This window comes from Numida meleagris, chromosome 3 (genome assembly GCF_002078875.1).
Source record: "Numida meleagris isolate 19003 breed g44 Domestic line chromosome 3, NumMel1.0, whole genome shotgun sequence".
In the NCBI taxonomy this organism is placed as follows: domain Eukaryota; kingdom Metazoa; phylum Chordata; class Aves; order Galliformes; family Numididae; genus Numida; species Numida meleagris.
The window spans coordinates 9,613,015-9,640,452 of NC_034411.1; the positions used below are offsets into that span (position 1 = coordinate 9,613,015).

Here is a 27,438-nt window from a genome sequence, read left to right on the forward strand (position 1 = left end):
AGACCATAATAAACACTCTGGTGGCTGTTTTATAGCTGGAGATGATATTTGGGATTTCTGTGTATGCTCAGAGCATTCAAATCAGTCCCCAAAAGTGGAAGTGTGCCCTACTCTGTATTGAGTGACTTGTCTCTCTGAAATGGCTGTTGTCAGTTCCTTTCTGTTTCCTCAGGGCTCAAATATGCATTGAACAAAATATTGTCTGTCTTACCTGACATTAAAGAAAATAATAGTGAAGATAGCTACAGCTTTCACCTTCCGTCTGCCTTCAGCACTCCCTGTTTGGTTCAATACAACTGGCAAAAGGTTCAGTCTTATTTCTTGAGGACTGTGAATCAAATGGCAAGTTACCTCGACCAGAAATTATAAGCACAGTCGGTGCTTATGATGTGCTCGAGTGACTCTCTCATCCGAGAGTGCAGTTGTAAGGGAACAGTTGTGCTGAGGCACAGGAGAGGCAGGGAGGGCTCATGTCAGGCCTTGCTGGACCTCTCAAGAGTACCAGCTCAGGGTGTCTCGATCTACACTCCAAATGCCTATCCTGGCTTTTAATTAAAAAGCTGAAGCTCTCGGATGTACTGTGACGCTCCTGCAGCCACAGCCAGACCACACAACTGTACAGCAGCTTTAAAGCCCACCAGGGCATTCAACGAGCCTTTCCTGCAGCAAAGAACAGTGATGGAGACAGGAGCCCAGCCAAAATGTATCATCTGTTACCTCCATTTCCACACTGAGGTTATCTGGAGGGCGGCTGTTTCACGCCTCCAGCAGAGCTGCTTGAGCTCCTGACGCTGGACAGGGGCAAACCTGGCCATGCAATCACTCGATGTTGACATGTCCACGGAGTGTGTGCCTTCTCCAGCCTCCTCTGGATGGATGCTGACTTCCTGGGAAGGTTTTGCTTTTATATCTTTCCATGGGGAAAGAGGAGGATCTTTGCCAGGAGCCCCAAAAGGCAAACATAAGGAAATGCGTAGGCATGATCACAGCAAGGGCTTGGGTCTGCCTCTGTGTGAGGTGTGAAGGTTAAAGGCAGTCTCTCAGCTTTCTACCTCAGCTAATGACGGAAAGTGCTACTATGCGAGTGCCTAATTAGGGATTAATGAGAAGGGAGCCTGTGGTTTTATTATCTGTTGGATATGAGCTCTGTGGATGAGCAGGAGAGGTTGCATTAGCTGCTTCCTGCTGAGTCTTCACAGAAGGAAAATCCTTAGCAGGCCCAGAGGTGGAGGAGGGAGCAGTGCTTAGCGTCCCCCACTGCAGGCTCTGAAAGACCCCAGGCCCGTGGTCCTGTGGATCCCTGTCAGCAAGGGGACACTGCATTACTTCATAGAACCTCTTTGAGGGTCAAAGGGGCTCCAGCTCCATGACAGCAGCGTGCCCTTGTGTTTTGTCACACTTGTCCCTTTTTCTCAGCCTGGTGGCAGGCCATGGCTTGGCAGGAGAGGGCTGGTCCAGAAACAAAAGCAGAGTGCTTTGCTCTGTTGTGGGACCATGCCTCCTTCCGTTTCCAGGCTGATGCTGCCAGCAAGGAACACAGGTGACTGGAAGAGGTCGGAACATTGACGGTTAGGTAAAGACAAGGATAAAGCCAGGGAGGTAAAATACTTAATCTTTAATTAGCTTCGTTGTTCTAAGCTGTTGCATAAAAGCTATTAAAGTTACAGCAGGACATAATGTATGCTTGCACAGTAAGAACAACAAATATAGGCAGAACAGTCTTTGTCATAAATATCCCTCAAGCCGTCTCAGCAGACCTCTCTGCCATCATTATGCAGCTCATGGCCAGCCTGCCTGAGCAGTGCCAAACAAACAGCCAGCACCGAGTGCATTTAATGGCAGCAGCTCCTCCTCTTTCTAAACAATATGTGCAAACATGCCTTTCCATCCCCTGGGGCTTTCATTGTTTTATGATTAGCAGGTCCCTGAGTGTTTCTTGAGGAGAGACATCAAGACAAACCCACTGACATGAAGAAGACCTTCCCTGATCCATGGGGCTCTTGCTGTGCATGCCACAAGGAGACAGAGGCCAAGGGCTAAAACATCACTTACGTAAGTGTTTCTCATGTCTATTGATTATGTGCTTCATTCTGTATTTTGAATGCTTTATTTAATGATTACTCTGCACTTTGCCATTCAGTTATTGCAGTAACATCTAGGCCCTATCATTGCCAGGCATTATTTTTGTAAGATCACAGCCCAACTCCATTACCCTTGTTATTTGATAAAAAGTTCATGAACTTTTTAAGCTTTCTGTATTGACAAAACATGCTGTTAGGTGCTCTCTTTGCTTTATTAACAAAACCAGGCACCTTTTCTGAACAAAACCAGGTTCCTTTTCTAGCACTAAACCAATGTACACCTAGGTATGAAGTCCTTTGCTTACTCCTGTGACCAAAGGAAGTCAGTTGGTGTGATAATTTGGATTTCAGCACGTCTTTCAATGCTGTTTTTCACAGTATCCTTCTGGACAAAATGCCCAGTGTACAGCTAGACAAAGGCATGATGCGATGGGTGAGCAACTGGCTGATGGGTCGGGCCCAAAGGGTTGCAACCTGGGATGAGGCAACCCTGGTTATATGAACAGATTGTCAGCTGTGGAGCAGCCCCACAGAAGGGATCTGGGTGCTCCGGCTGACAGCAAGTTGAACATGGGCCAGCAGTGTGCCCTGGCAGCCACAGGGACCAACTGCCCCTGGGGCCTCCAGGCCCAGCGCTGCCACCGGGCCAGGGGAGGGGCTGTCCCCTCTGTGCTGTGTAGCCTCACCTCCAACACTGGGTGCAGTCTGGGTGCCACAGGGTAAGGACATTAAGCTGTTAGAGAGCATCCAAAGGAGGGCTACAAAGTTGGGGAAGGGTCTATACAGAGAGTGGCTGAGGCCTCTGGGCTTGCTCAGTGCAGAGCAGAGGAGCTGAGGAGAGGCCTCATGGAGGCTGCAGCTCCTCACAGGGAGCGGAGGGCAGCGCTGAGCTCTGCTCTCTGTGACAGCGACAGGGCCCGAGGGGACGGCATGGAGCTGTGCCAGGGGAGGGTTGGGATGTTAGGGAAAGCCTCTGCCCCAGAGGGCAGTGGGCACCACCAGTATTGCCCACTGAACTGTGTTCCTTAGTACATTTACACATCACTTGAACATCTCCAGGAACAGTGACTCCACAACCTCCCCTGGTGCAGTTTAAGGCCATTCCCTCTCATCCTATCACTAGTTATGCAGGAGAAGAGGCCAACCCCCATGTCCACCACAACCTCCTTTCAGGCAGATGTAGAGGGCAATAAGGTCTCCCCTGAGCCTCCTCCAGACAAAATGCTCCAGACAAAGTGCTCCAGACAAGATGCTGCCTATTACAGGCATTTATATAATTGAAGTGGTCTATATTTATCAGAAGTGCATGGAGTGCCCACCTCAAGGGTTGGATGCCCAGAAACTGGGAAAATATTAGCTTTCCTAATGAATCATCAAGGAGAAGAACCTAAAAATATGACTGAGTTCTAAGAGGACACATCCTGGAGCTCAGGGAGCCAAGGTCAGGCAGCACAAAGTGCCATCCTGGCACTGGCTGTAGTTGGGATGCTTTGCTCAGAACCTCATTGCTTCTGAGAGAGCAGGACCTGTGCTGGATCCTCATTTCAGACTTCTGCTGTGGTGTTTGATGTAGAGCCAGTGCTGAGGCAAGGAGGAAGACCCCTGACCCATACAGGGGTCTGCTGAAGATGTTCTGAAGACCAATATGGCTGTTTCACCTTGAAACTGAAAACCAACACAGATTCAGCTTTGCCTCTGACTGGCAGATCCTACTGCATGTGGCTGGAGACAGCAAGGTGGTCAGCCAGCTTGAGGGGTGTTTCTGTTGTTGTGCATGAACAGAGGTGGTTAAAGAGAGATATCTTAGGCAAGTAGAACAGCTGGAGGAGAGTAATGGATATCTCGTTTGTTTTGTACTATTGTAAATGGTTATGTGTTCTCAAGTATGGCGGGGAAACTGCTTAGTTTGGGCAAAGAGTGGTCCTCTCCCTACAGGCCCTATGCTGATTTTGTGCAGTGTCCAGTATGTGATATCTGTCTTTTTAAGCTCTTAATTACTATGTTGTGGATCATAATTCTGCCTTCCCTTACGCTTAATGGAAGACCTGCCTGCTGCAGGTAGACTGGCCACGCAGCCTGTCCTGCTGCATGGTCTTCTCGATGTCTTGATAGTCCACTTGGGTGGCCATCTTGATGGCTCTGCATCCCTGTAGTGCTCCTTCGCAAGGAGCACTTTGGTCCCCAGCGCCACCTAGTTCACCATCCTGTTCCACACAATGCACGTGTTTGCTAAAGGTGGCACAGAAGGGGCACCTGCAGTTCGCACACACAGTGAATCCACTTGAAATGCAACACAATGATAGAGAGGTTAAGCTGCACAGAGCCAGTGAATTAGTGACCCATCACAACCAAGGTCAATGTGCCTCTCAGTAGCATCCACGGAGCAGTCATTCAAGTAAAATAATCCCAAGGGCTCACTCTGACCCATCTGGAGCCTCCACATTTTGTTATGGTTTGGAAAAGCTTCATTAGAAAGCGTTCTCTCATTGCTATTGTTACATGTTGCCAAAGAACAGCGCTCTCCTGTGAATGTCAGGGTTGAGGTTACCTAAATGAGCTGTAGAGCTTCCCGCTGCTGCAGCCAGTGTTAATTTAGCCTTGAAAGAGGGATACTGCTGAGCTATGGGCTATGAGAAGATGCAGAGTCTTGGGGGATGGTGGAAGCGATGGGCGGAGTGAAAAGACAGGAGGTGCAGCAGCTCAGGGTCTCCCCCAGGACGGAGGGACACAGGCACAGGCTGGTGTCACATTGGTGCTCTGCACAGATGTCTCTGCATTCGTTGTGTGAGCTTCATCTGGGTGCTTGCCTGTGGGGTTTCTGTGGTCACTGCCCAGCCCACCCGGCGACCTGGACACCCATCGGTGCCACTGGACCAGTCCTCCTGAACTACTGCTCCAAGCACCTGGGGGCAGCTCCCTGCCACTCCTGGCTGTGACTTGTCCACCAGACCCAGTACCACCAGCAGGATGCACTGGTCAGCCCTGGGAGATGAGGCTCTGTTGCACAGCAACCAAGGAAAGGCACTAATCCAAAACTAACTGTGGAGCTGTTCTGCACACTGCATATTTCTTAAGCAAGGTAATTTATTTGGAAGAGAGCTGCTTCTGGCAGCGCTCCCCATGCACATTTCTGCTCTCCTCCATCCTCCCTGCAGACAGCTCCATTGTTCCAGAGCTCCCCTCTCCTGCCCTGGCTGCGTGTCCCTCTCCTGGAAGAGCTGCTGCAATTTCTTTTTATTTTTAAGCCCTGTGCCACAAATACCTGACCTTGATCACCCACTTGCAGCCCCAGCAGCTTCACAAATCCTCATTTAGCCACCACTGGTAACCAAATGGGCCCTACAGGTGCATGGGGCAGAGATGGCCCAGCATGCCCACAGCTGCTCCCCTAAGGGAAGACTGCAGGGGCTGGGCTCACCTGAACCCTGCCAGATTTTCTGCTGGCACCAAAGAAGGTCCTTCAAAAGGAGTTAATGGGATGGAAAACTGGATTATGGGCTTTGTGATGTTATTTTCCTGGTTTGGGACACAATTTAAATAACCTCTCTTTTTTTTTTTTTTTTTTAAATCCTTCAGCCCACCCCCTGAGGGAGGATACAGGAGACCCCCATCCTTCAGTTAGCTGCGTGCAAGGAGATACATGTGAAAAATCAATCAGAGAGGAAGCATGACCCCTCAAACCAGGGATGCTGCTAAAGAGGATATGGGCCCGCAGGCTGTCATGCAAGGAACGGTATTAGTGCAGCCTCAGTCAAAAGAGAAAGCCAGACCACCACGCTCAGGCTTGGCTGTAAGTACCCAGGCGTTCAGAAGTGTTGGACTTGACGTTCTGGGCTTGTGTTTTGGTGGTACCTGCTCCCAGCTGGCTTATCAAGCTCCCAAATTCTCTGTAGAGTATCCTAACGCTAAGGCACTTGGCAAGGTTTCCCTTACTCCTTGGGCTGAAAGGTGAAGTTGAACCTAGAGGGTTCATGAGTGCTCCACTGCGTTTTTGAGGAGAGTATGCAAAGCTAAGCACACACAAAGAAGGATTTGCCACAGTATGTGTAAAGATACAGGAAGTGATGGGAGCCTGCTCATGGGAAGGAGTCGTGCTGTGCTGCGGTGATGGGAGAAAATATGCTGCAGCCACTACTGACATTGGGGCCAGGAACACGATTCCAGCACTACAGCCGGTCTGCTGCAAAATTTCAGCTAGACAGGCATGCCCAGGATGCTAAGTGTGCCCTACTGAGAGATCCTTCACCCTGAGACAAGCACCAGCTGATATGTAAATTAGCATTTTCCCCCAGCTTTCAGAAGAGGTTTACACCAGGTTCTCTAATTGCACAAGTGTTTAGCACATCTTGACTAAATTTCTCCAGGCACTGCTAAAGAAAGTGAATCTACTGGGATGACAAATGTCTTCCTCTTCTCACCCACAGCTGCTGCAACCGCTTCTCGTGCTCCAGTGCTGCCTTGCTGACTCTTGGATGCTGCCTGTGCAAGGACCTGCCCTGCCTGCTTGGTGCTGGTTATCAGTGGTCAGTTCCAATTTCAGCAAATAGCTCTGGTGGAAAAGGACAGATCTGTAAGTCCCTCATTGTCCTTCTCTCCGTGCCTGGTGGGGAGACTGAATAAAATATGCTGGATGCTGCAGGAAGATGCAAAATTTAAATAAATTCCCCTTCCTTCTCAGAAATAAAAATGTTTCTCCCCTAAGAACCCCTTGATTAATTGAACTCGCAACTGACAAATCGAGGATCGGAATTCAAAATCCAATTGAAATGGAGGAAAACAGCATTACGCACCATCTGATGCAGTCAGCGATGTCACAGAATGAAACGACTGCAGAAAAATAGGGCCTTGTGCTGGAGGAGCCGTCATTAAGATGTGGCGAGGGTATTATTAAGTAAAAGAACATTGATTTTGTTTGAAGGATTTGGCCGTCCATATTAAATATCATCTCGGTAATGTGATCTCAGTAGTCGCTTGAAATGTCAGACTCACTTGGCTACGTCTGTTTGCTGGGGTTGCTGCTGGAAAATGGAAATGGAAATCTCGTTCTTTATCAGCCCATGGTCTGCATTAGCAACTTGATAGGCTTCGCCCATACGGGGATGAATTAGCATACGAGCTCACTATGGGGAATATAGGTATGCCAGGAACGCTGGTGTGTGTAAAACATGTGACAGCAACAAGATGAGTAATGCAGGCAGAAGCAGCCACCATAGCGAGATATTTCAAAGCCAGGAACCTCTGTAAGCTCTGGGCTTTCGTGTGACGTGCGCTATGGATCCAACGCCGGTCTGGGTCCTCTGCTGCATGAGTACACGCAGTGCTGCTGGCTTCAGCTCCACATTCCTGCTTCGGGAGAGCAGGGAGCCTGCATCTCCGCACCCACGGACACTGCTTCTGTCAGGTACACAGATACCAGTGCCCTTTGTTCTTAGAGAGTCCTTGAAACGTGTCTGTGTTCTATGTGAGTCCCGCTGAAGGCAGCCCTTGGCTGGGGCAGCCTAGGTGGCCAGTTGTCACTGCTGGGGACACGTCTGTCTGTGCACGTCTGTGTTTCTGGGGGAGGTGCTCAGCACTGCCACCGGCTCAACCTGCCAAGAGGAGAGCAGCAGCCACGTCCCAGCCTGGGTAGTGGTTGGGACTGGGTGGGCTGGCGGGTTCCTTCCAACCCAAGCCATTCTATGATATTTTCTATTATTTCCTATGGGGAAAAAAAATAGGAGAAGAAAATGGAAGGAGAATAGTTTTGTGTTTGTTGGGTGAGTCTGGTAGCCACAGAGCACATAATATACATGGAAAGCGAAACACAGAAGCTTTTGTGTGATGCCTGCAGTTTTTCTTTCCTTTTCTGAGAAAGGAGCTGTGTGAATATGAAGTGTGAGGTTTTGCTCTTTCAAAAGGCTGAGTCAAACACCAGCTCAGTGACAGAGAGCAGTGCAGGAACATGAAGGACGCAGAACGACCGTATCTTGTCATTCCTCCCACAGTCTGGATGGGTGTAGCAAGTGGGAAGAAGGAAAAAAAAATTGCGCTAGAATTCAGATAGGATTTTGATAGCAGTTTTCAAAAGAAATTTCAAGGTAATTTTTAAACCCCAATGCAGGGTGCTGCTCCAAGCATGAGCAGCATTTTTCCATTTTCTTAATATTACTTCTAGGGATGTGTTTACCACGTAGGCAGACACAAGCAACCTCATGGAAAAAAAAAAAAAGGAAAAGGTAAAAGAGTTACAAATGTTATGCTGGGTACATTGTGAAATACATACCAGCAGAACAACAGCTGGAATTAATACTTTGCTGCTGATATGCCTTGCTCCAGAAGAGCAGCGATGAGCAGGAACAGAGTTCAGAGCATCTTCAACCCTGATTGCAAACCTGAAGCAAATACCAGGGATTTGGAGGTGGAAACATGGCTGGTGTTGTCTAAACCTGGCCTCGAAGGCTCTGTAATGAAATCCAGGCAAACATCACACCTGAATTCATAGGAAGTGCCTGCATGGGTGATTTCTGTTGTTGCAGGGCTTGAGAGGCAATCAGAAATGCCTAGATGTCACACTGAGGAGCTGTGACGTCCACCCAAGAAGGGGGAAGAAAAAGGCTTGCTTGTTGCTCAAACCAGAATAGCCACCACTGAGGTCAGTACCACAACCCTGTCTGGTGATGGGTGCTGTGGGGAGGCAGCACTGGGCTGTCCCAGCTCAGCTCCTGCAGCTGCTGGCCCAGCCTTCTTGCTAGCACTGCACTGAGGGCACCAGCTTCCCCTCCTTCAAACACACTGGGTTGCAACTTCATATTTGATCAGCTCCTCAGAGCACTTGCTTCAGATCCTCCCCTCCAGCTGTGCCTTCACCTAGGACCTCTCCCTCTTGCCCACTGTTGTGTACATGGCAGGGCCCAATCCAATCCAATTTGAGACCCTTTGCTGTTTCATCTGCTTTTTGATCACAAACCAGTTGTGACTCCTCCGGTGCGCTCTCAGTCAGTTATCACACCCACTTGGCAGGGTTTTCCTCTCTAAAACCTTTCCTTAGCTTGCAGTACTTCTTGTGGTACTGACCACTGATACTATTTTTTTTGCACATGAGCAGCAGTCCATGCAGCAAAAGCCAAATGCGGAGGAGGATACTTAAAAGGTGGTCACTGTGGCTGTTTTCCTTAGGGGTCTGGTGACTGCTGGGGACTGATCACCAGCATCCCCATCCAAGTGCTTCAGTATGGGGTTGGTTTGGGGGTTTGCTGCCCCGCATTCACTTTCCCTTGCAAGCTTCCCCAGATGCTGCCCTTCCTCCCAAGCAACAAGGTGGGGAGGACACTGCCACCCCACACAGGATGGATAACACTCCCACTTGAGGCCACGTTTCACTGTCCTGGCATGTGCGCACTGACTCCACCGCCGCCCTCCACTGAGCTGTGCGCTGAATGATGATGAAGTGACATCGTCATGGCAACACGTGTTGACTTCTCGGTTGCATAGCAACCCGATGCAGGCTGATGTAAGATGTGTGCTTGTTTCCTCTGCTGGCTGCGCTCCTTTGATGTGCCTACGAGATTCGGGCTTGTTTTAGTCTATTTTCTTTCATTTTCTGGACATGTTGTGACATCAGCATGATGCTGTGTGTGTGCACAGAGGAAAAGAGATAAAGCTTATCTCCTTCAAACGCCCTCCTAGGCTGTATCCTGCCTTTGGGCACGAAGATACACAGCTTGTTTTTAGAGGCTTGATAGTATTCAATCCTGTCATTATTTTGTGTAAGATAGACTCGAGGAGACAAGACGACACCTGTAAGTGATTTTGTCTCAAGCTGTCCCTCTTGATTTTGCATAGTCTTTTCCTAATGCCCGATACCCTTGTGTATGGGGCAGGTCTGCTTTCCACGGCATCACAGCTCTGTGCCATAGGGAAGCTGCTGTCTGATTTTTGTGCGGAGTCGGCTGGGTTTGCTGTTTCATGGGGCCTCTGCAGTAGAGGAAGACTACTAAATCTTTGTTTACAGTCATCACATGGAATTTTTGCACCCAACGGGAAATGATAAAAATCTTCAATGTCCTTCTTGCTGAAGGCTGTGTTTCTTTATATGGAAGCAGAAGAAAGTTTGTCCATGTAGATCAATGGAGGATGAAGAAACACTTCTGGTAATGGTATGTGTGGCCCAGGGAGAGAATTAGAACATCCTGAGTTGGAAGGGACCCGGAGGGATCACCGAGTCCAACTCCTGAAGCAGCAGGTCATGAGACAGCCTGGAAGGGGAAAGGACAACAAGCCCTTATGGACCAGGCTCTGCGTCAGGGTATCACAGACGTAGGGCCACCGTGGGGATGCCAGGACCTCCTCCGTCAGCTCAGAGAGGGAGCTCAGAGAGGGGTGAAACTGGAGATAAGGGCTTCCTGCATACATACTGTGCCATTATCTTCTTGTACTAAGTGAGGTGATAAGACCGGGCACTTGGGGAATTCCACACCCACTGTGCCATCGTTCATGAGCTGGCATTGCCCTAACTGGTTTGGGAGAGGAAGAAGGACTGCTTAGCATGGGAACCTACTGGCATCCATTAAGGGGAAAAAGTCCTCACTCCAGTCAGAAAATCCATGAATGTCCCAATAACTCCAAAATCTAAATTCTGATCACAGTAAATACTTAAATGAATTAAAAAAATGCTGTCAGGTTTCATCAATATGGCATCACCAGAGCTGTAATGGAGTGGTTTCAGAGTCAATACACCCCTGTAACCAAAGTTTCCTATCATCAGGTCCAGGAGATGCAGATGCAGAAATCTGAAAGGCGAGATCGATCTTTTATCATGCCAAAGACAGACTGAATCTCAGTATACATCAGTCCTCAAACATGCGGGATGTTATTCAGCGATGGCAGCTCTTCCACATGACTGATGGCAACAGAAAGTCATCTGTCACTGCTTGGCTTCAGGCTTTTCCAACAAAACCATGTGTTTGCTCAAAGAAAAATACTTCGACAAAATCTGTGGGAGGCTGTGAGTGCTCAAAACCAAAAAAGTTATTGTTGGTTCTTGACACATGCTTGGGAGAGGCTGTGGCAGCCTTTAAAAGACCTCTTCAGTGTCACAGAGATGACTAACTGGGTAGCACAGCTCTCCCTCCTCTTGCCCCATGCCCTTCACCTCTCCTCTGTATGAGCAGAGAGTCTCTCTGTTTCTTTTCTTCTTTCAAATTTCTTCTACTCCTGTTCAGGCATCAACAAATTGCATTAATGATTTCTTTCCTGTCCCATCCCAACCCGTCTGACCGTGTCATTTCTTGGAGGAACTACACTTGCAGTGATGCCTCTGCTCAGCTTGCAGAACAGAGTGCCCAGAGCACCCAGCCAAACTTGGGTGGCATCAGCCAAACCCAGGCACTGTGAGCAAGGACAGGCAGCAGACTTTGTAATGAAACTCAGGGAATTTTGATGAATATCGAACGATCTTTGCAAACGTAAATATTTTTTAAATATCCCACTGTTTTCACACTTCTTCCTGGGAACTGTAACTCAGCTCTGGACAGAGGAGTATGTGGGTGCACGGCACATCGTCCTGCTCACAGCCTTGGCACTGCTGTCAGATGAGCTGAACAATCAATGCCACACAGGGTGGGAGCGCTGACCTCGCTTACAAGAGCTCTTCTGCCGGCTGTTGTGCCTGGAAGAATGGCTTATTCTTGTCTGCCTGATTGCTTTGCTTTCCAACCCATTCACAGGAAAACTGGGAGCACTGGGTCTGCTTCCCCACGAGGAGTGAAAACAGCAGAGCTGGTGGATGACGCTTGCTGCTACTTTTTAGGGAAGGCAATTGCAGCATTTTTTTTTTATTTCATCAAAGACTGAGACAACTGCTCTGTTTAAAGATTGATCTGTTTGCTTCAGTTTTGTCTCACCTGATTGATTTTCTGGAAGTCAGACATGAGTGGTTTGGTGGAGAAGAATGCTCTCCCATGCGTTTGGCACCATGCTTGCCCAGGAAACAAAGGAAAATGATTTTTTTCTCAGCAACTCCACGTCCTTGCAGCCTTTTGACTGCAGGCAAAAATATTCTGTGACTTTCATACTGAGGCTTTCACTGCACCCACAATGGACAGTGCTTGCTGGTAGGACCCTGCCCATGGTCTCATTTCTTGGTCCAGGGAAGCCAATGGCTCCATGCTGGGCTCCTGGCTTTACACTGAGCTCCACCACAGCCTCAGCCAGGTGTCACAAGCTAGGTGCTCCCAACGGGACTTCATCTCATGCAGGTATCAGGATGGGCACCACGCCAGGCTCCAGCCCTTTGCAGTGCAGTGATGCCATGGGGGATGCGTGTCACAGCTCTCAGGACAGGGCCAGCATCAGGGCAGATGCTGCATGGGCTGTTATGGCTCAGAGATGCAACAGTTGTCAGAGACATGCCGCGAGAGGAAATAAGGAAATAAAAGCCCAAAGGCAAAGACAAGTGGTAGTGATTTGCCTCCAAAATCACTCATTCCAACCGTGCTTGAAAACTGCCTCTGCATAACATGCAGTGCTATATTTGTCTGCAAGGCAGGAAGAGAGGGAGAGAAAATATTTTTCCGTTGAGGTAATTCTTGCTCACTTTTTCCTCTAAGAAAACCAATGTGCTCCCTCACCCTTGCTGTTGCCCACCATGCTGCAGGCTCACAGCCCTGGGTTCCTCTTGATAATGGCAGGCAGAGTCTTCAGAGCTCCAGCTTTCACATCTCTTTGCAATTCCTGTCCCAGCAGTTATCTTCTACCCCTGCATCCAGCCCACTCATGCCTCCAACCTCACTCCCATCCAAATGTCTGAGCAGGAAGGGGCAGTGAGAAGCCTCTGCCTGTGGCTGGTTCCCCATGGTCCAAAGCAGTTATAAGGGAAAAGCATCAAAAGGACGGTGCTGAAAAGGAAAATGGACCGAAGGAGGAACATGAAAATGATGTACATTGAGCAGACCTCAGCTTTGGATCAGCTGGAACACCTCTTCCTCCCCTGCCCGGGGAGATGTCTGATTAGGCAACAGAAGACTTTCTCTAACACTGTCCTTGAAACACCTCGCATGTTTTAGCGTAGGCAAGGTTTTGTTTTTCCTATAGGGGGAATCACAGGATCACAAAACTGTGATTCAACTCTTTTGTTTGCTTGTTTTTGACTTGGAATTACCCCCACAGCTGGAAGACTTTAATACTACTCAAGGAAAACTATATGGAACTACTGACATTTCTAATTCCCTGGGTACCAAACTCAAACATGCAAAACAGCAGCTGTACAATTCAAGGAGAGCTGTTGTGTCTTTTCCTGCCGGGTTGTGGCTGTCAGAAATGAAGATTACTTCATTTGAAGAGCCTTTAAGCTGTGCTTGAAACAAAGCAGGAAGAGCTGGCAGCCTGCAAGTGCTGCTGATGGCTTCCTACACTGAGAAAGGGGCAGCAGGGAGGAGCTGTGAGCTCGCTCGCTATGAAGCACAGCTCTTGTTAGCAGAGCCCACCCCTTGGCCAGTTCTCATAGAATCACAGAATCGTTAAGGTTGGAAAGGACCACTAAGATCACCATGTCCAACTACCAACCCAGCCCCACCATGCCCAGTGACCATGTCCCTCAGTGCCATATCTCCATGGTTCTTGAGCACCTCCAGGGACAGTGACTCCATCACTTTTCATAGCTTTGTCAAGTGGAGTCAAGTGAGGAGCTCAAATCCTGCTTCCTTATCTGAACACCTTCATGCAGCAGAGCATGTAAAAAACCTGTAAAACTGTAATCTCCATTTCCAAGTGTAAGAAGTCTCTCGTGTTCATTATCCATTTCATAGAATGGTTTGAGTTGGAAGAGACCCTTAAAGACCATCTAGTCCAACTCCCCTGCAGTGAATGGGGACACCTCCAGCTCCATCAGAGGCTCAGTGGATGCCCTGTCCAGCCTGAGCTTGAATGTCTCCAAGGACGGGGCATCCACCACCTCTCCAGGCAACCTGTGCCAGTGCCTAACCACCCTTAGTGTAAAAATCCTCCTCCTTATATCCAACCTAAATCTCCCCTCTTTCAGTTTGAAACCATTTCCCTTTGTCCTATCACAACAGACCCTGCTGAAGAGTCTGTCCCCTTCTTTCTTACAGCCACGCTTTAGATACTGACAGGCCACTCTCAGGTCTCTCTGGAGCATTCTTTTCTCCAGGCTGAACAGCCCCAGCTCTCAGCTCATCCTCATAGGGAGCTGTTCCATCCCTTGGATCATTTTTGTGGCCCTCTGGACATGCTCCAACAGAATACAACAAGAGAGTGAGAGAAAGAGAGGAAGTTCCCACAGTGGATAAAGACTGTGATTCAGCTCCCTTTGCTGAAAAAGGGGGGCAATGTGTAACACGAGTGCCTTGTAGGTATGATGCTGGCGTTGCTGCAAGGAGATGATTCCTTCCGATGCCACACTCACTCTGCTGTGGTGGAGTGGGATGAGACAGCTGGGACACAAGCATCCCCTGGCCCTGCCCCACCCCTGGTCCAGTGGATTTGGTCCCTTCCTGCATATGCAGCTGTAAGTGGATTCCAGCAGGATTGGTAGGGATTTGGGGAGAGAAAGATTAGAGAGCTAGCTGCGGGCAAATGCAATTATGGAAAAGTAGTTCAATGACTAGAATTACACGCCCCCACCCCAACAAAGAATTATACCCAGGATTTGAGCAAATTTAGGATAAACAGACATCAGACACTGGATGTGGAAATTACAAAGGATCTGGAGAAAGGCAGTGCAAGCTCCTTGTATCATCGATCACAGTGTTTGCACAGACCCTGCCGTGGGCCAGGCTGCCCTTCTCCACGAGCGAAAGCCAAAGGCTCACATGGAGCCCCTTCTCCCCTCCCAGCACTCCAGACTCATCCTTTGCTCAAGTGAAGTTCCAGGTGGTGCAGGCCCACAGAACGCCATCACTAAGAGCCAGTACCTCGCCCAGGTGCATCAGGCTGAGACTGCCCCGCCTCTAGCACAAAGCTGCAGTCTTGCCTCTAAGAGCCATGAAGCCACTATTGTCTTAATCAGGTGTCACCTGATTAAGGTGTATTTTGCCATGTATTTTATCTTAAACATTGAATAATTCTTTGTTCATACGCCTAACAAACCAGATCAGCCAGCAAACTGAACACCCAGCCATCCAGTCTGCAGGGGGAGCATACAAGGTTCTCTGGCTGATGCTGAGAAGCATCAGACGATCAGCATGTCCTGTTATCCAACTGCTAACCACCAGGCCATCATCATTTTGGGAAACTCAAACCATCCTGTGTAACCAGCTGGTCAGCCTCGCTGCTCAGTGCAGTACAAGACCTGCGTTTCCTCCTCTGCTGGCTTCAGCTGCAGCTGCTCTCTTCACTCTCGCCGTGCTGATGGCAGAGCATGGGCTGGTATTTAAACAGGGAAAGGAAAATGTAGCATTGCCACGTCAAGGCTGCAAATTAGGGCTGTTTCCATGCTGCCATTTAAGCCATTAAAAAGGGGAAAAGAAGTGCTTTTCCTCAAAGGGAAGAGAGATTTTGGGAAAGGCACTACATCAAAAGTTATCACCGCTAAGAGGTACCTGAGGGACGGTGCAGGCCTCGAGGTTTGTCCTCAACCTGAAGCTTTTCGGTGCTTTTCTCTGCACAGCGCACCCCAAGGCCCACCTGCTGGATGCTCCGCAAAGACACCTCGGCTTTGCTGCTTCGAAGAGCCTCGAATCGAGTCCGCAGATCAAGCGTGCCACCTGCAGCCCATGCCTGGCACTGCGGGGCGGGTAAGCAGCCCCTTCCTTAAATACACTTCTCAGCTGAACTGTCTGTGCTTAAACTTCCCAGAGGTGAGAAAAGGAGAAGTGGGATTTTAAGAAGAATGAAATGACTAAATAAGAGCTATTTCCCTAATAATTGAGTTGTTAGAACACATTCCTTAAATCACAAATTAAAACGAGATTAGGCTCATGGGAGTGCTTCCCTATCACTAGTGCAGGGGGCTTACAGCTGTGCTCTTTCTCAAGGGTTCTTCTCCAACTCATCCATTTTAAAAGTGAGGGGGAGAAAAAAAATTCATTCAGGTGCTTTGGCCCAGAAACTCCAAGTGGCCGAAGCTCTGCATGTCTTTGGTTGTGCAGTTTTGGTGAGGGCTTCTTTCCAGGAAGACATTAAGGAGCTTGCCTGTTTCTCCAAAGAGCAGATCATAGAATCGTTAAGTCTGGAAAAGACCTCTATGATCATGATGTCCAACCACCACCCCCCCTAACCCTGTCCCTCCTCACCAGGAGTGCTGGGCCTTAGGCCTTGCTAATGGCTCTCCAGTTGTTCAGTTAAAATTAATTGGGAGTTTTGGCGATTCTGCCTTTTTCTTTACCTTTTTTGCCATGCTACTGACTTAGAAAAAGAAATAACTCTTCTGTGCCTCAGTTCCCCCACCAACACAACAGAACCAATTCATCCACAAAGTGTCTTGAAAGCCACAAATGCCTAATGGCAGTTATTCTGGTTAGTGCTGTGGTAGAAGTAAATTATAATACTGAAATATCCAGATGCTCGTGCTTAACATCTCACACAAAATCTCCATCTCAGTCTATTCATCAGGAAAATTACGCTGTTACGTGTGACTCTTGAATGCTTCTAACACCGGTCACTGGCAACGTGGCCACTGTTGGCCCAGCAGCACTGAGGGCACATCCTGGGGAGCGTGCATGGACAACAAACTGCGTCTTGAGCCCAACAGCACGACCCCCCTCCCAGCTGTAATAAATGAAATTGCACCAGAAAAACAGAAGTGATTTTTACTGACGTGATTTAATGGAAAGTGAATTCCTCTATCCCCTGCTCTGAACTTTGGCTTTAGAGAAACATCTGCTATCTATGAAGAAGTGTCTGCAATGTCGTGCCTTCACATCTGGGCAGCAGAGATGAGCGAGTGATGACATTTGCCTTCTCTAGAACTTGCTTATATTAAATGTATATTAAATGAGAGGGCTGGAGCTGTGGCCTGCTGCAAGACTTGAGCTACAAATGCTCACAGGGAGAGCTTCAGGAGATGCATTCACCACCTGAATGGTCAAAGGGTTCTGCCTAAATCCCATCCCCTTTCTGAAACGCATTCCTTCCAAACACACATTATTATTTGCACAATGATCTTTCATCTCATACGACCAGCTTTGCTTCAGAGGGGTTTCTGTGGCAGCTTGGCATTTGGTGCTGAATAGCACTGAAGCTAATTGATGGCATATAAAACAAGGAAATGGTATTTCCTAGAGTGGAAAGCTATGTTTGTTGTTTAATGAGCCTCATGTGGACCAGTTTGTACCATGGGGAAGGGAGCTGGGTAGGCTCCCTGAAACCATAGCATATAGTATTTCCTCAAGGTGCTACAAAAGGTGGTACCCCCACCATCAGAAAAATGCCAAGCTGGCCCCAATAGATGAGTAGAAACCAGATTAGTTTTATCACCGTGATAAAAGAATGGAAGTGAAGTTTTTGTGGGGGTTACCGAGAGGTTACCGATATTTATCAGATTTAAGTTAAACTTTTGAGCTGCAGTTATATCTGAAGAAGCCCTATATTTTTGAAGACATCACAACAGAGAAAGAGAGTGTACTTCAGATGAACTTCTCTCTTCTCAGACAGCCCTGATATACACGCTGGAAATCAGACAAAAACCACTGACTAACCTATCCTGACATCTTTACCAGGCCTCTTCACTGCTACAGCAAATAAAATCGAATTCCTTCAGCTGAAAAATGTGAACAAAACTTTCTTTTCATAAAACACTGGAGTACTGTGACACATCAGCAAATGTCCATAGGAAAACCCAGCTTCACGCCTCCGCAGTTTGTGGTCCTTCTAGAGCCCCATGGATGGCTCTTGAATGGGATGACCTGGAGATGCCTCATAACAAAGAGGAGAAAAGCCACCTGAAAGAGAGGTAAGGAGACTCACTCAGAACACAGACACCTGGAGGCCAGGCTTTGGAAATCACTGAGACTATTTTTCGCATCAGAATTTTTGTGACACAATCCACATGTGTTTTTCCACAGTACTCATGATTCGTCCGGCTGTAGTTTAAAGAGTTTCAGTTCTCCGAGGGGCCCGTGCTGTTGCTGCCCAGTCACCATTTGCAAGCAAGTGGAGAATGGCTGAAGTGGAAGCTTACAAACACCCTACAGGCAGAATTTCATTCAAAACTGGTAAGTGAAAATTATGATTAATGATCTATTTGCAGAAGTTATGATCGGTTTATGAATGATTCATGAAAGGAAAGAAGGAGACTAAATAGACTATGAATATCATTTGCAGGTAGTAATTTAAGCAACTTAATCCCCAAAGTGAGATCCTTCTAGTCTCATATTTACCTAATAACACTGTGTGGTGCAAGGGGTGGGTGCTGTGTTGCTAATAACCTGTTTCTACTCAGCACGAATACACCAAAATACAGCTTTGTTGTGATAAAGGGAAGGCGTGCTGTCCAAGGCAAGTCTGGAAAGGGCAAACCTTCAGATAAATAACTACAAACACACTGGGAGGGGTGAAGGCATCACAGCGTTGAGCAGTGAGGCCCAGCTCCTGCTGCAGCTGCAATTAGCAGCCAAGATAGGGGAGCAGCTGGGCATGAACGCTGTCCTGGAGCCAAGGGTGAAAGGCACAGAGCCTTGGGTCTGAGTCCACCTCTCTGCCTCCCCAGGGACTGGGATTCATTATGTATTTATTTCCCCTTCTAACTTCTCATTGAAGCTGGCATCCAATGTCAACTGCCTTCAGAAACAGGACGTGAGATACCAGACATTCTGTTTATGTATTATTTATGATCACAAAATCTGTCTATAGGAAGCCTCACATGGATGCAGTCTCTGAATTCCAATGAACATCCTGGGTTTGGGCTGTGTTTTTTCTTTTTTTTTCCCACTCAGATTTTGAACAGGATTGATAAGGCAACTGTGTGACTTTGCCCAAATGTGCTCAGCAAGTTCCTGGGTCCAACCTCAGCACAACAACAGGGCACTTCTGGTTCTTCACTGTGCCCTTTCTCTAAGGATTGGTTTTCATCTCTGTTTTCTCCTCAGTGCCTCTGTCTGGGACCAGCACTAATGCTTTACCACTGCAACTGGGAACAGCTGCATCCCAGTGGATTAGCCAAAGTATGAAAGCTGAGGTGGTTTATTAACGGGACAAGTTTTGTAGAAAAAGGTACAGCCCTTCTCTAGAACCAACTAGCAAAGCTGGAAGATTTAAGTAAACTTCGAGACATTTAATGCTTCTCTCCAGGCCTGACATGGAGGGAGCAAACATTGAATGAAACACAAGGTGGGGATTGTTGTTCAAAAGTAAACTAAATTATGTAATACAGTTCAAAATGGGCGATTAGACTGACAGAAAAATCACATCCTCACACTCTAGTTGGTTTTAAATCTGCTGCTTCTAGGTAAGATGTGCAGGAGTATTTTCATGCCTCAGAAGCAGACAAAAAAGCTAAGTTCTACTAATTGATCTACTGAATACGTGTTACCTCATGTGGAAAGAGAGGGTAAGTGGCTAACTGAGCCACTGGCAGTCTCAGCAACCTATAGTGCCATCAGCAATTCCCCAAGGAAAAAATGCCAGAAGCCCAGCTGAAGTCCAGTTCCCCCTGCAGCAACTCTTTGCAATCCCTCCCCAGCACCCTCACGCTGCAGCTCTCACCTTTTTTCTTCCTCTCAAATCCAACCATAGCCCAGGGTGAGCTGTCTATAAAGCCCCCAACTCGTGTTCCCTGTGGCCACTGTAAGGGCACCTACCCCATTCTTCTCAGTGTGTACAGTACTAAGGAGATTTCTCACCAGCACATTGAGCTCTGTCAACTCTTCAGATGTACATGACAAGAGTCAGCCACTGGAAAAAGGAAAAGGCACATTTAGATAGTGATGTTACACTAAGTCTTCAGACTTGTGTCTCAGTATCTTCAGGCTGGGACCCAATCACTGTGGTCCTTTTGTCCTGCACAGAACAGTTAAGGGGTTTTGAAACTGTCTTCTTCCCTTACTACAATTCAGACCCAGAAACACCTTCCATATGTTACTTTCCATGATAAATTACTGCAGCAGCTGCAATGGGAGCAATTGCTGGGAAAGGATGGCACCTGCATGGCTGTGAGCATAAGAGGTAGCAGGCTCCAGGAATGTGGTTATCCTTTTAATAAAACCTTTTAAACACTGTTTTGTCAGAAAAATAGCTTCCAGATTGATAAAATGCAGCACTCAGGCACATCACTATAGAGCACAGCAGGATTTTTGCTTCAGATTGGCTGATGAAAAGCTCAATATATCCCCATTCAGCTAGCTATCCAGGCTGTGCTTTGTAAGACAAACAGCAGCAGCAAGCACTTGTCTGCTCTTTCTTTCATGAAAGCAAGATGTTTTGCAGTCCAGAACTAACAGATGGGGCAGTATGAAATGAGGGCATGGATTTTTTTTTATTTTTATTTTTTTTGTCACTTTTTCGAAGCCACTATGAGTAATGTTTCCACCAATGACAGAACTAGGACTGCAAGGGAAGGCACAGTGTTTTGGACGTGGATGGCCACCACTGAGCTGTCCTCATACTAGTAAGACTGCGTGAGTAGGGAGCCCTGGGTAATAACTCTTGGAGTCCATTATGCACATCCAGCCAGGTAAAACCCACACTGCACCAAAGCTCCTGGTGACACCCACGGCACTGACACACCACCCTTAGCATCATCCTCCTGCTAACTTAACTCTACAGTCCTGCTGTGGAGCTCGAGAGAAGGAAGAAGCATCCTTACCTCCATCACCGTCATTGAAAGGTGTGGTCCACCCTTTGCTAAGTTTTGAAATGCATCTAGGAGTAGAACAGAGAAAATCTTATTTCAGGAGGAGGAAGCAAAAATGCCACACAAACTGCAAAATAAGCCCTGGAGCAGAGCTGTGGCCTCATGTTGGAATGCTCTGCCTTGCTCAGGCATCCATGTGCACTGTCCTGCCTGGCCACATCGTATTTCTGTATCCCCTCTGCCTGGGCCCTTGTACCACAGCCTGGGAAAACATCCCAACTGCAGGTCCAGAATTTGGCAAAAATATAGAAACAGGAGTGATGCATGTGACCGCTTTCATCTCCTCTTGTGATTTGTTTCAGTAGTACCTCCTGCCTGAAGGATGACAGGAGAACAGCAGACTAATGAAACATCTTCCCCCAGGGAAACTTGCGTTGGTCCTTTTCCATCCTCCCTTTCAGTGAGTGATTACAGTGTGCCCCGAGGAAAATGATTCTCTTGATGTCATTAGTATGCCTTACAAGGTTTTTCCAGGGAATAGAAATGCAGATGCTGCTGTTATTCATCTCGAGTTTGAAATTAACGTTGCTTAAAGTTTTCTGACAGAAGCCTTTGCCATCAGAAAATTTAAATTCATTCAAATACGGATATTCTACAAGCGCATTTCTATTTCAGCTTGTCTACAAGAAACGTTAGCAAACCTAAGTATTGGATGAAACGAAAACATGGCATTATGAGTTCCTATTTATTTTGAAATTACTTTTCTCGTAGAAATGTGCTGTTATAAACAGTAAGGAAAAGTTAAAACAAATCTAAGTTTGTCTGTCCTTGAATGAAACAATTCTCTAGGAGCCTGTTCCCTGCCCTGAATAGAAAAGGCATCTTGTGAATGTTTCAAAAGCTACCCACCTTTAGAGAAATGGAAGGTTGCTGGGAGAGCATAAAAACAGGGCACAAGGTCCCATTGCTCATCAGCCCCTTACGACTAGAAGGCTTCCTGGGCTCAAGGCAACCAGAGCTACCTATATGACTCAGAGCAGAGAAAAGGGAGGGAGGAAAGCCGACATAATGAAGAACAGCCATCCTATACTGCTTTAAAGAAAGTGCAGAGAACAAAGAAATGCCCACGTTGCACCCAGCCCCTTGGCAAGGCTGTATTTGCAGGGCAGTTTATGTTCAGCAGTCTTTCTAGGAAAAAAATGCAGTGCTGAAGTTGCCTCCTCTGAGCAGAAGTGCCCCTTTACTGCTTCATTACCTCCAGTTAAATGGAATTTGCAAAGAAGCTGTTGCTTTTGGTTTGGGTCTCATCTCTGGCGATCCTGAAAGGATGAGTAATGATTCAATGAGACAGATTTGTCTCCACTGCTGCATTCACATCCTCATAAAGGTGGAATGTCTTTTCTTTCCACTTGGCTCCCATATCCATTCCACTTGGCTCCTGTATCCACTCCTCTAAAAATCTTACAGTGAAAAGATTGAAAAATGAAAATTGAAAACACATTAAACCCTCTGTAAAGCGATAACTGAAAGGCTTGAGAGCATCTTTAGACACTCATTACAGAAGGCAATGAAATTTTTAGAGATTCTTGTCCAAATGGATCTATAGGAGTTGTCTTTACACGGGCACTTAAAATTTAAAAGGACATTTTTTATGATTTAAAATTCCTACGGTACTGCTTTAGGCATAAGAATTCCCATCTACAGTAAGTGACATAATCACAGAAATAAGGGTGTTTAAAAGTTGTCTGTTTTTAATGAAAGCATTAAAATCGGGACGTGCTCCGACTTTCTGAGCTGCTTCTGCTGTGTTCTGTTGAAATGGAATTTTAGGCAGTGCCGTCACCCAGGCAGATCCGCTGACAACTGGTGGTTCCTAAAACATCAGTGCTAAAACACAGGCAAAAAATAAACCCTCATCTCCACGTGCTGCTGAAACACAGCTCGTTCCAAAGATGAACTAAATTGCTGTAGGCAGTGTTCTAGCACGAGGGTTACAATTGCTGGATTTCTTTAACTACTGCTATTTCCAGTCAAAATGCTTATAATTATAGCAGTGTAAACTATGCTTTTATAAAACAGAATATCCTTTAATTTTAGGCACTTTCATTTACAGTCACTCCCTTCCTTGCCAGACAATACAAGGACACAACAGGGGAAATGCATTTGTTTTCCCACTAAGAAGGGTCTCACACCTTCTCCTTACCAAAACTTTGGGAGAATTGTGCTGAAGTCAGTGTGAATATCTCTCCAGTTAAAGAAATAAAAATAAAATAGAGAGAGAGCTTTCCACTTCAGAGGAGGCTCAGTGGAGACCTTATCACTCTCTACAGCTGCCTGAAAGGAGGGTGGAGCAAGGTGGGAGTTGGTCTCTTCTCCCAGGTAACAGCGACAGGACAAGAGACAATGGCCTCAAGTTGCACCAGATGATGTTCAGGTTGGATATTAGGAGCAAATTTATCTCAGCAAGAGCAGTGAGGCACTAGAACACGAGCTGCCCTGGGAAGTGGTGGAGTCTCCATCCCTGGAGGTGTTCAAGAACCGTGGAAATGTGGCACTGAGGGACGTGGTCTAGAGCAGTCACAGGCATGGGCTGATGGTTGGACTAGATGATCTCAGAGTTCTTTCCAACCTTAACGATTCTCTGATATCTCCTCACTGGGCATGAGTGAATGCAGTCTCCCTCCTGCGGTATGGGCAATGCCACCTGGAGGAAGCTCTGGTGCAAAACAGGATGCTCAAGCTTGTGTGAAAGGGCACCAATGCAGGGACTTTTGGGAAAATTAGTCTTACTTAGTGCATGGGAGCTCTCAGGAAAAGCCTGCAGAGGCCTAAGCCCAAAGGGATGCTGGGGTTGGGCCTAGATTTTTGGCCCACGCAGTTCTGTGGGCCTGTATTATGGTGTCTGGCAGATTTCCCCTTGCCTCCTGCTCTCAGCCTGGCTTGGCAGGCACCCCATGATAAAGCTCAGGACTCACAGGACATGGTTTCGAGGCGCAGCATGCAGCTCACGAAGTCAGCAAAGCCCATTCTCCTGTACACGTCACCGTAGCGCATGGCCATCAGGCGCAGGATCTGCTCGTTGATGGGCAGGCCTGTGGGGGAGAGCAGAAGGACAGTACCTGGGGATGACTGACTGGCCCTGCTGGCCTCATGCTCCCACAAATAAGCACCCCTCCCTGTCAGACTGGGTGCCCTCTGGGCCCCTGCACAGCAGCATGCCTTCCCCCAGCTTTGGGAGCAAGAGTTGGGGCAGGGTGGTAGGAAATGCAAGCCCTTCTCATCACATGAATTGTAGTTATTGTAGAATTAAAGATGCTAGGGTTGCCCTACTTTGCATTTTTATCTTTTATTTTCTCTAAGAAAGGGTGATTTACTTTTCTATGGTGCATAACTGCTAAAGTCTGAGTGGAGCACTCACAATACCACGGTGTTTTCTGCTAAGCAGGAATAGACCATACTGCTATTATGCAGTACAGCATGCCCAGGATTCTTAATTTTTACATTTTCTCTTATAACAGAAGATGGTGAAAGGTGCATTTCTTTTTTTATTAGCTGATTATTCAGTATTTGTGTCACAGTCTATTTGGATGGAAATTGGTATTCAACTGAATGAACAAAAGTTGCCTTTTAGAATGATTCTTTTATAAGTTAAATAAAACTACCCAAAATATGCTGGCTACCTAAAACATGATTTAAATATTTTTTGGTCTAAAAGCTGATTTACTAAATAAAGGGGAAATTTTATGCAGAGGGCTGGACTGATAGCTTCAGGTTAACACATTCTTTGTGACTCCAGAAAGTCTCATTTGCTCACCGCCAGTTTCCAGCAGCTCAGTGGCAAGTGAAGTGCCTTTGCCCCTTTTATCAACCAGTTCTAGATTTTTCAGTTTTAAATGAACTTATAATGAAGCCAAATTAGTTGAGTGAGAAGAAAGAAGGAAATGGTTTCTCTACACCTATGCAGGGGGGAGATGCAACTGATGGAGGTGGGTTAGCATGATGACAAACTCTGGTTGCACAAGCCCAACTGGAGAAGGTCTCCAGCAGGAACCACACATGCAATGCCGAATATTTACGAAACGGAAATACATTTGCGCTGACAATGCATTTCAAATTAAGATAAACTTGATTTTAGACTTTTTTTGCTAGGAGGAAAGTACAGTAATTATTAAAAAGAATCTAATGAAATTTCTTCGTGGATTCTTGTTCTAAGCCACTGCCAAGAACTGCTGCAGTTGTGAGAAATGAATCCTACCTCTTTTCTTAACCCTTTGAAGCAAGTGGGAATACAACCAAACACTCTGCAAAGCAGATTCCAGCTAGCAGGGCAGTATTGCTAAGAGATGCTCCAATAATGTCTTCACTAAAACACTGACAGTTTTGAATAGCCAATCTAGGAAATGCTGGCTCTGAAATTTACTCACCTGGCAATACCTCTCAATTAAGGTCATTAACAATACTTCAGTGTAAATCCTCTCCATTTCGAAGATTTTTCAGGTCCTTGCAGTTGCTTTTTTTTTTGTGAGCTTACTCCCCATACCTTTGTCTGTGGATTCCTTGCTCTGGTTTTAGGTAAGCCTTAAGACACTGACTTGATGTTTCCCTATTTTTTTTTATTTTTCATATTTTGGATGCATTTAATGGTGCCAGTGAGGTGTTCATAAATAACCCATAGCCTAACGTATATGGAAGCTGCCATTTAATGGTGCCTTTTTATCCCTTCAAATAGCTGCACCATTTTGGCTGCCACTTCTCCCAGTTTACAGTCTAGCAGAAGTGGCCTGGCAGCTTCTCCACTGACATTTGGCACATTAGTGCTACACTCCTCAGGCATATGCAAATACTCTGCTTACCTCTCAGGAACAAGAAAATTGCACATCCATTCTGAGCTGATGATTCCCATGGACACTGCTTCTATACCATGTTCCTCCCAGGGACAGCACCCACTCCAAGCTCCAGGTACACAAATGGGAGTTTCTCTACTGTACGATGACCAGCAGGTTGCTGTCTGTGAGCTATATTTCGTGCACAAAGTCTCTGGAGAGATAACCCAGCAATAATGCCTTCTTTGTGCAAAGAGGCACTATGCACTCACTGCAAGTTTCAGTGTTCACGTAGCCAACAGAGGTCAGTGCAAACTAAATAAATGCCTGTCACTGTGGCTTTCCATAATAGATTTAGTCACTGCCTCGGTGAGAAACTGCAGGAATTGGATTAAGTGCGAGCTCCTCGCTCCTTTCCCCGGCTGTGTATTTTGTCTATGACTTAGAGAGACCCTGCAGGCTGTGCTCCTCTCCATCTCCACTGGCTCCCTTGTTCAAAAGGTGGATGTTTCTGTATGCGTGGGGGCAGGTGGGCACAGGGCCATGCAGCCAAAAAGGCTTCTGTGCGAAATGAGCTTTCTGTCTCAGAGCCCTGAAACAATGCAGCATTCATTGTGAGCAGAGCTGTGATCTGACTGGCACTTCTGTGCACTCCAAACTGCTTTACTCCCAAAGCCCTTTCTTCTTTTTCATCCCTTTCTGCAGGGACGGGAGCTGCTCAGCACATCTGGACATACCTGCTGTCTGTATCGCATTCTTCAGTTCAGACACATCAAGAAATCCAGAACGATTTCTGTCTTCCCTCCTGAAGAGATCCTGAAAAACAGCAGAAAGGCAGATTTCAAGCCTGTATCACCACTCCCCAAATATACTGCTATATCTAATTGGGTAGGATGCTTTCCTTCCTTAATAAATTTGCTGCAAGGAAGTCAACAGATAAGGTGAGGCAACCATGACAAGACAGACCATTTCCAGAAGGCTCAGACAGTGTATATTAGCAAAAAAAATTCCAGTTTGGGGTGGGTTGAAGCCTTTTTGCTCACTTTCCTGGTTTGTGTGCACAAGCAACAATAGGAATACTCATACTTCCACTGAAGAAAAGACATTGTAATACATTAAATCTGCCAGGTGTCCCCGTGTCCCAGAATGGCATGGGCTCATCTTTCCCAGCAAACCTGAGGCACTGCCAGTGGGACAGGCATTGCCGCTCAATGGGGAACTGGCACCCCATTGTCCTAGGTGGCCACAGACCATCTTGAGAGGGACAAAATAAAGCACAGCCTGCCCATCTTGGAGGCTTCAAGGAATCTTCCCCTCCTGCAGTAAGCCTGGAGGAAGAAACACGTGACACAGGGAAGCTGCCTGAACTTAGGTGGGGCCCTAAATACCAAGCTGGTGTCCACACGGTTTCCAAATCTAATGCTTTTCTGGGAGCAGAAATATTAACCTCAGGGAAACTTTCAGCAGATCCTACACATCTCTGCTGCAAACAGCAGCAGTGAGGAAGTGACGCTTTTCAGGTGACAGTTCAAAAATTCATTTCATCTCAGAAAGCTTTAAAATGAGTTCCCAGTGGTGGCACACAGATTTGCATCAAATCCTGAGACTAACTGGCCTTCCCATGTTTTCCCCTTCAGAAAATCCCTGGTTGCTTGCTCACAGCGTTTCGCACACTCCTGCTTCCTACCCTCAGCCTCTGTGTGAAAGGACGGCAATCTGACCTACTAAAGATGCAATCTTTGCAACATTTTTCCCCACACTGCTTTGATATTGCTGTGCCTGCACCTTGGTGGTGAAAAAAAAACACCGG

General features: G+C 47.0%; 1 protein-coding gene and 2 long non-coding RNA genes across 4 annotated transcripts in view; 2 read left to right on the forward strand and 1 right to left on the reverse strand.

Annotated features, from left to right (window-relative positions):
- LOC110395405 lies at positions 1,606-27,310 on the forward strand. The gene is made up of 8 exons (XR_002436372.1): positions 1,606-2,052; positions 5,658-5,871; positions 6,506-7,482; positions 8,597-8,712; positions 15,685-15,811; positions 16,617-17,967; positions 18,080-18,229; positions 26,334-27,310. It is a non-coding gene; the product is annotated as an uncharacterized LOC110395405 (long non-coding RNA).
- LOC110395406 lies at positions 8,719-11,544 on the forward strand. Its single transcript, XR_002436373.1, has 3 exons — positions 8,719-9,859; positions 9,941-10,216; positions 10,825-11,544. It is a non-coding gene; the product is annotated as an uncharacterized LOC110395406 (long non-coding RNA).
- LOC110395403 (calpain-13-like) overlaps positions 17,830-27,438 on the reverse strand; it is a 34,190-nt gene continuing 24,581 nt past the window's right edge. The window contains exons 17-21 of one of the 2 annotated variants that reach the window (XM_021389736.1): positions 26,366-26,444; positions 23,781-23,897; positions 20,818-20,873; positions 19,856-19,907; positions 17,830-17,956 (exon numbers count right to left, since the gene is read on the reverse strand). In XM_021389736.1, coding sequence (XP_021245411.1) covers positions 19,881-19,907; positions 20,818-20,873; positions 23,781-23,897; positions 26,366-26,444 — 279 coding nt within the window. In that variant the 3' untranslated portion in view covers positions 17,830-17,956; positions 19,856-19,880. Of the gene's footprint in view, positions 17,957-19,855; positions 20,874-23,780; positions 23,898-26,365; positions 26,445-27,438 lie in introns of those variants that run through there. The other variant, XM_021389735.1, reaches the window with a different exon arrangement.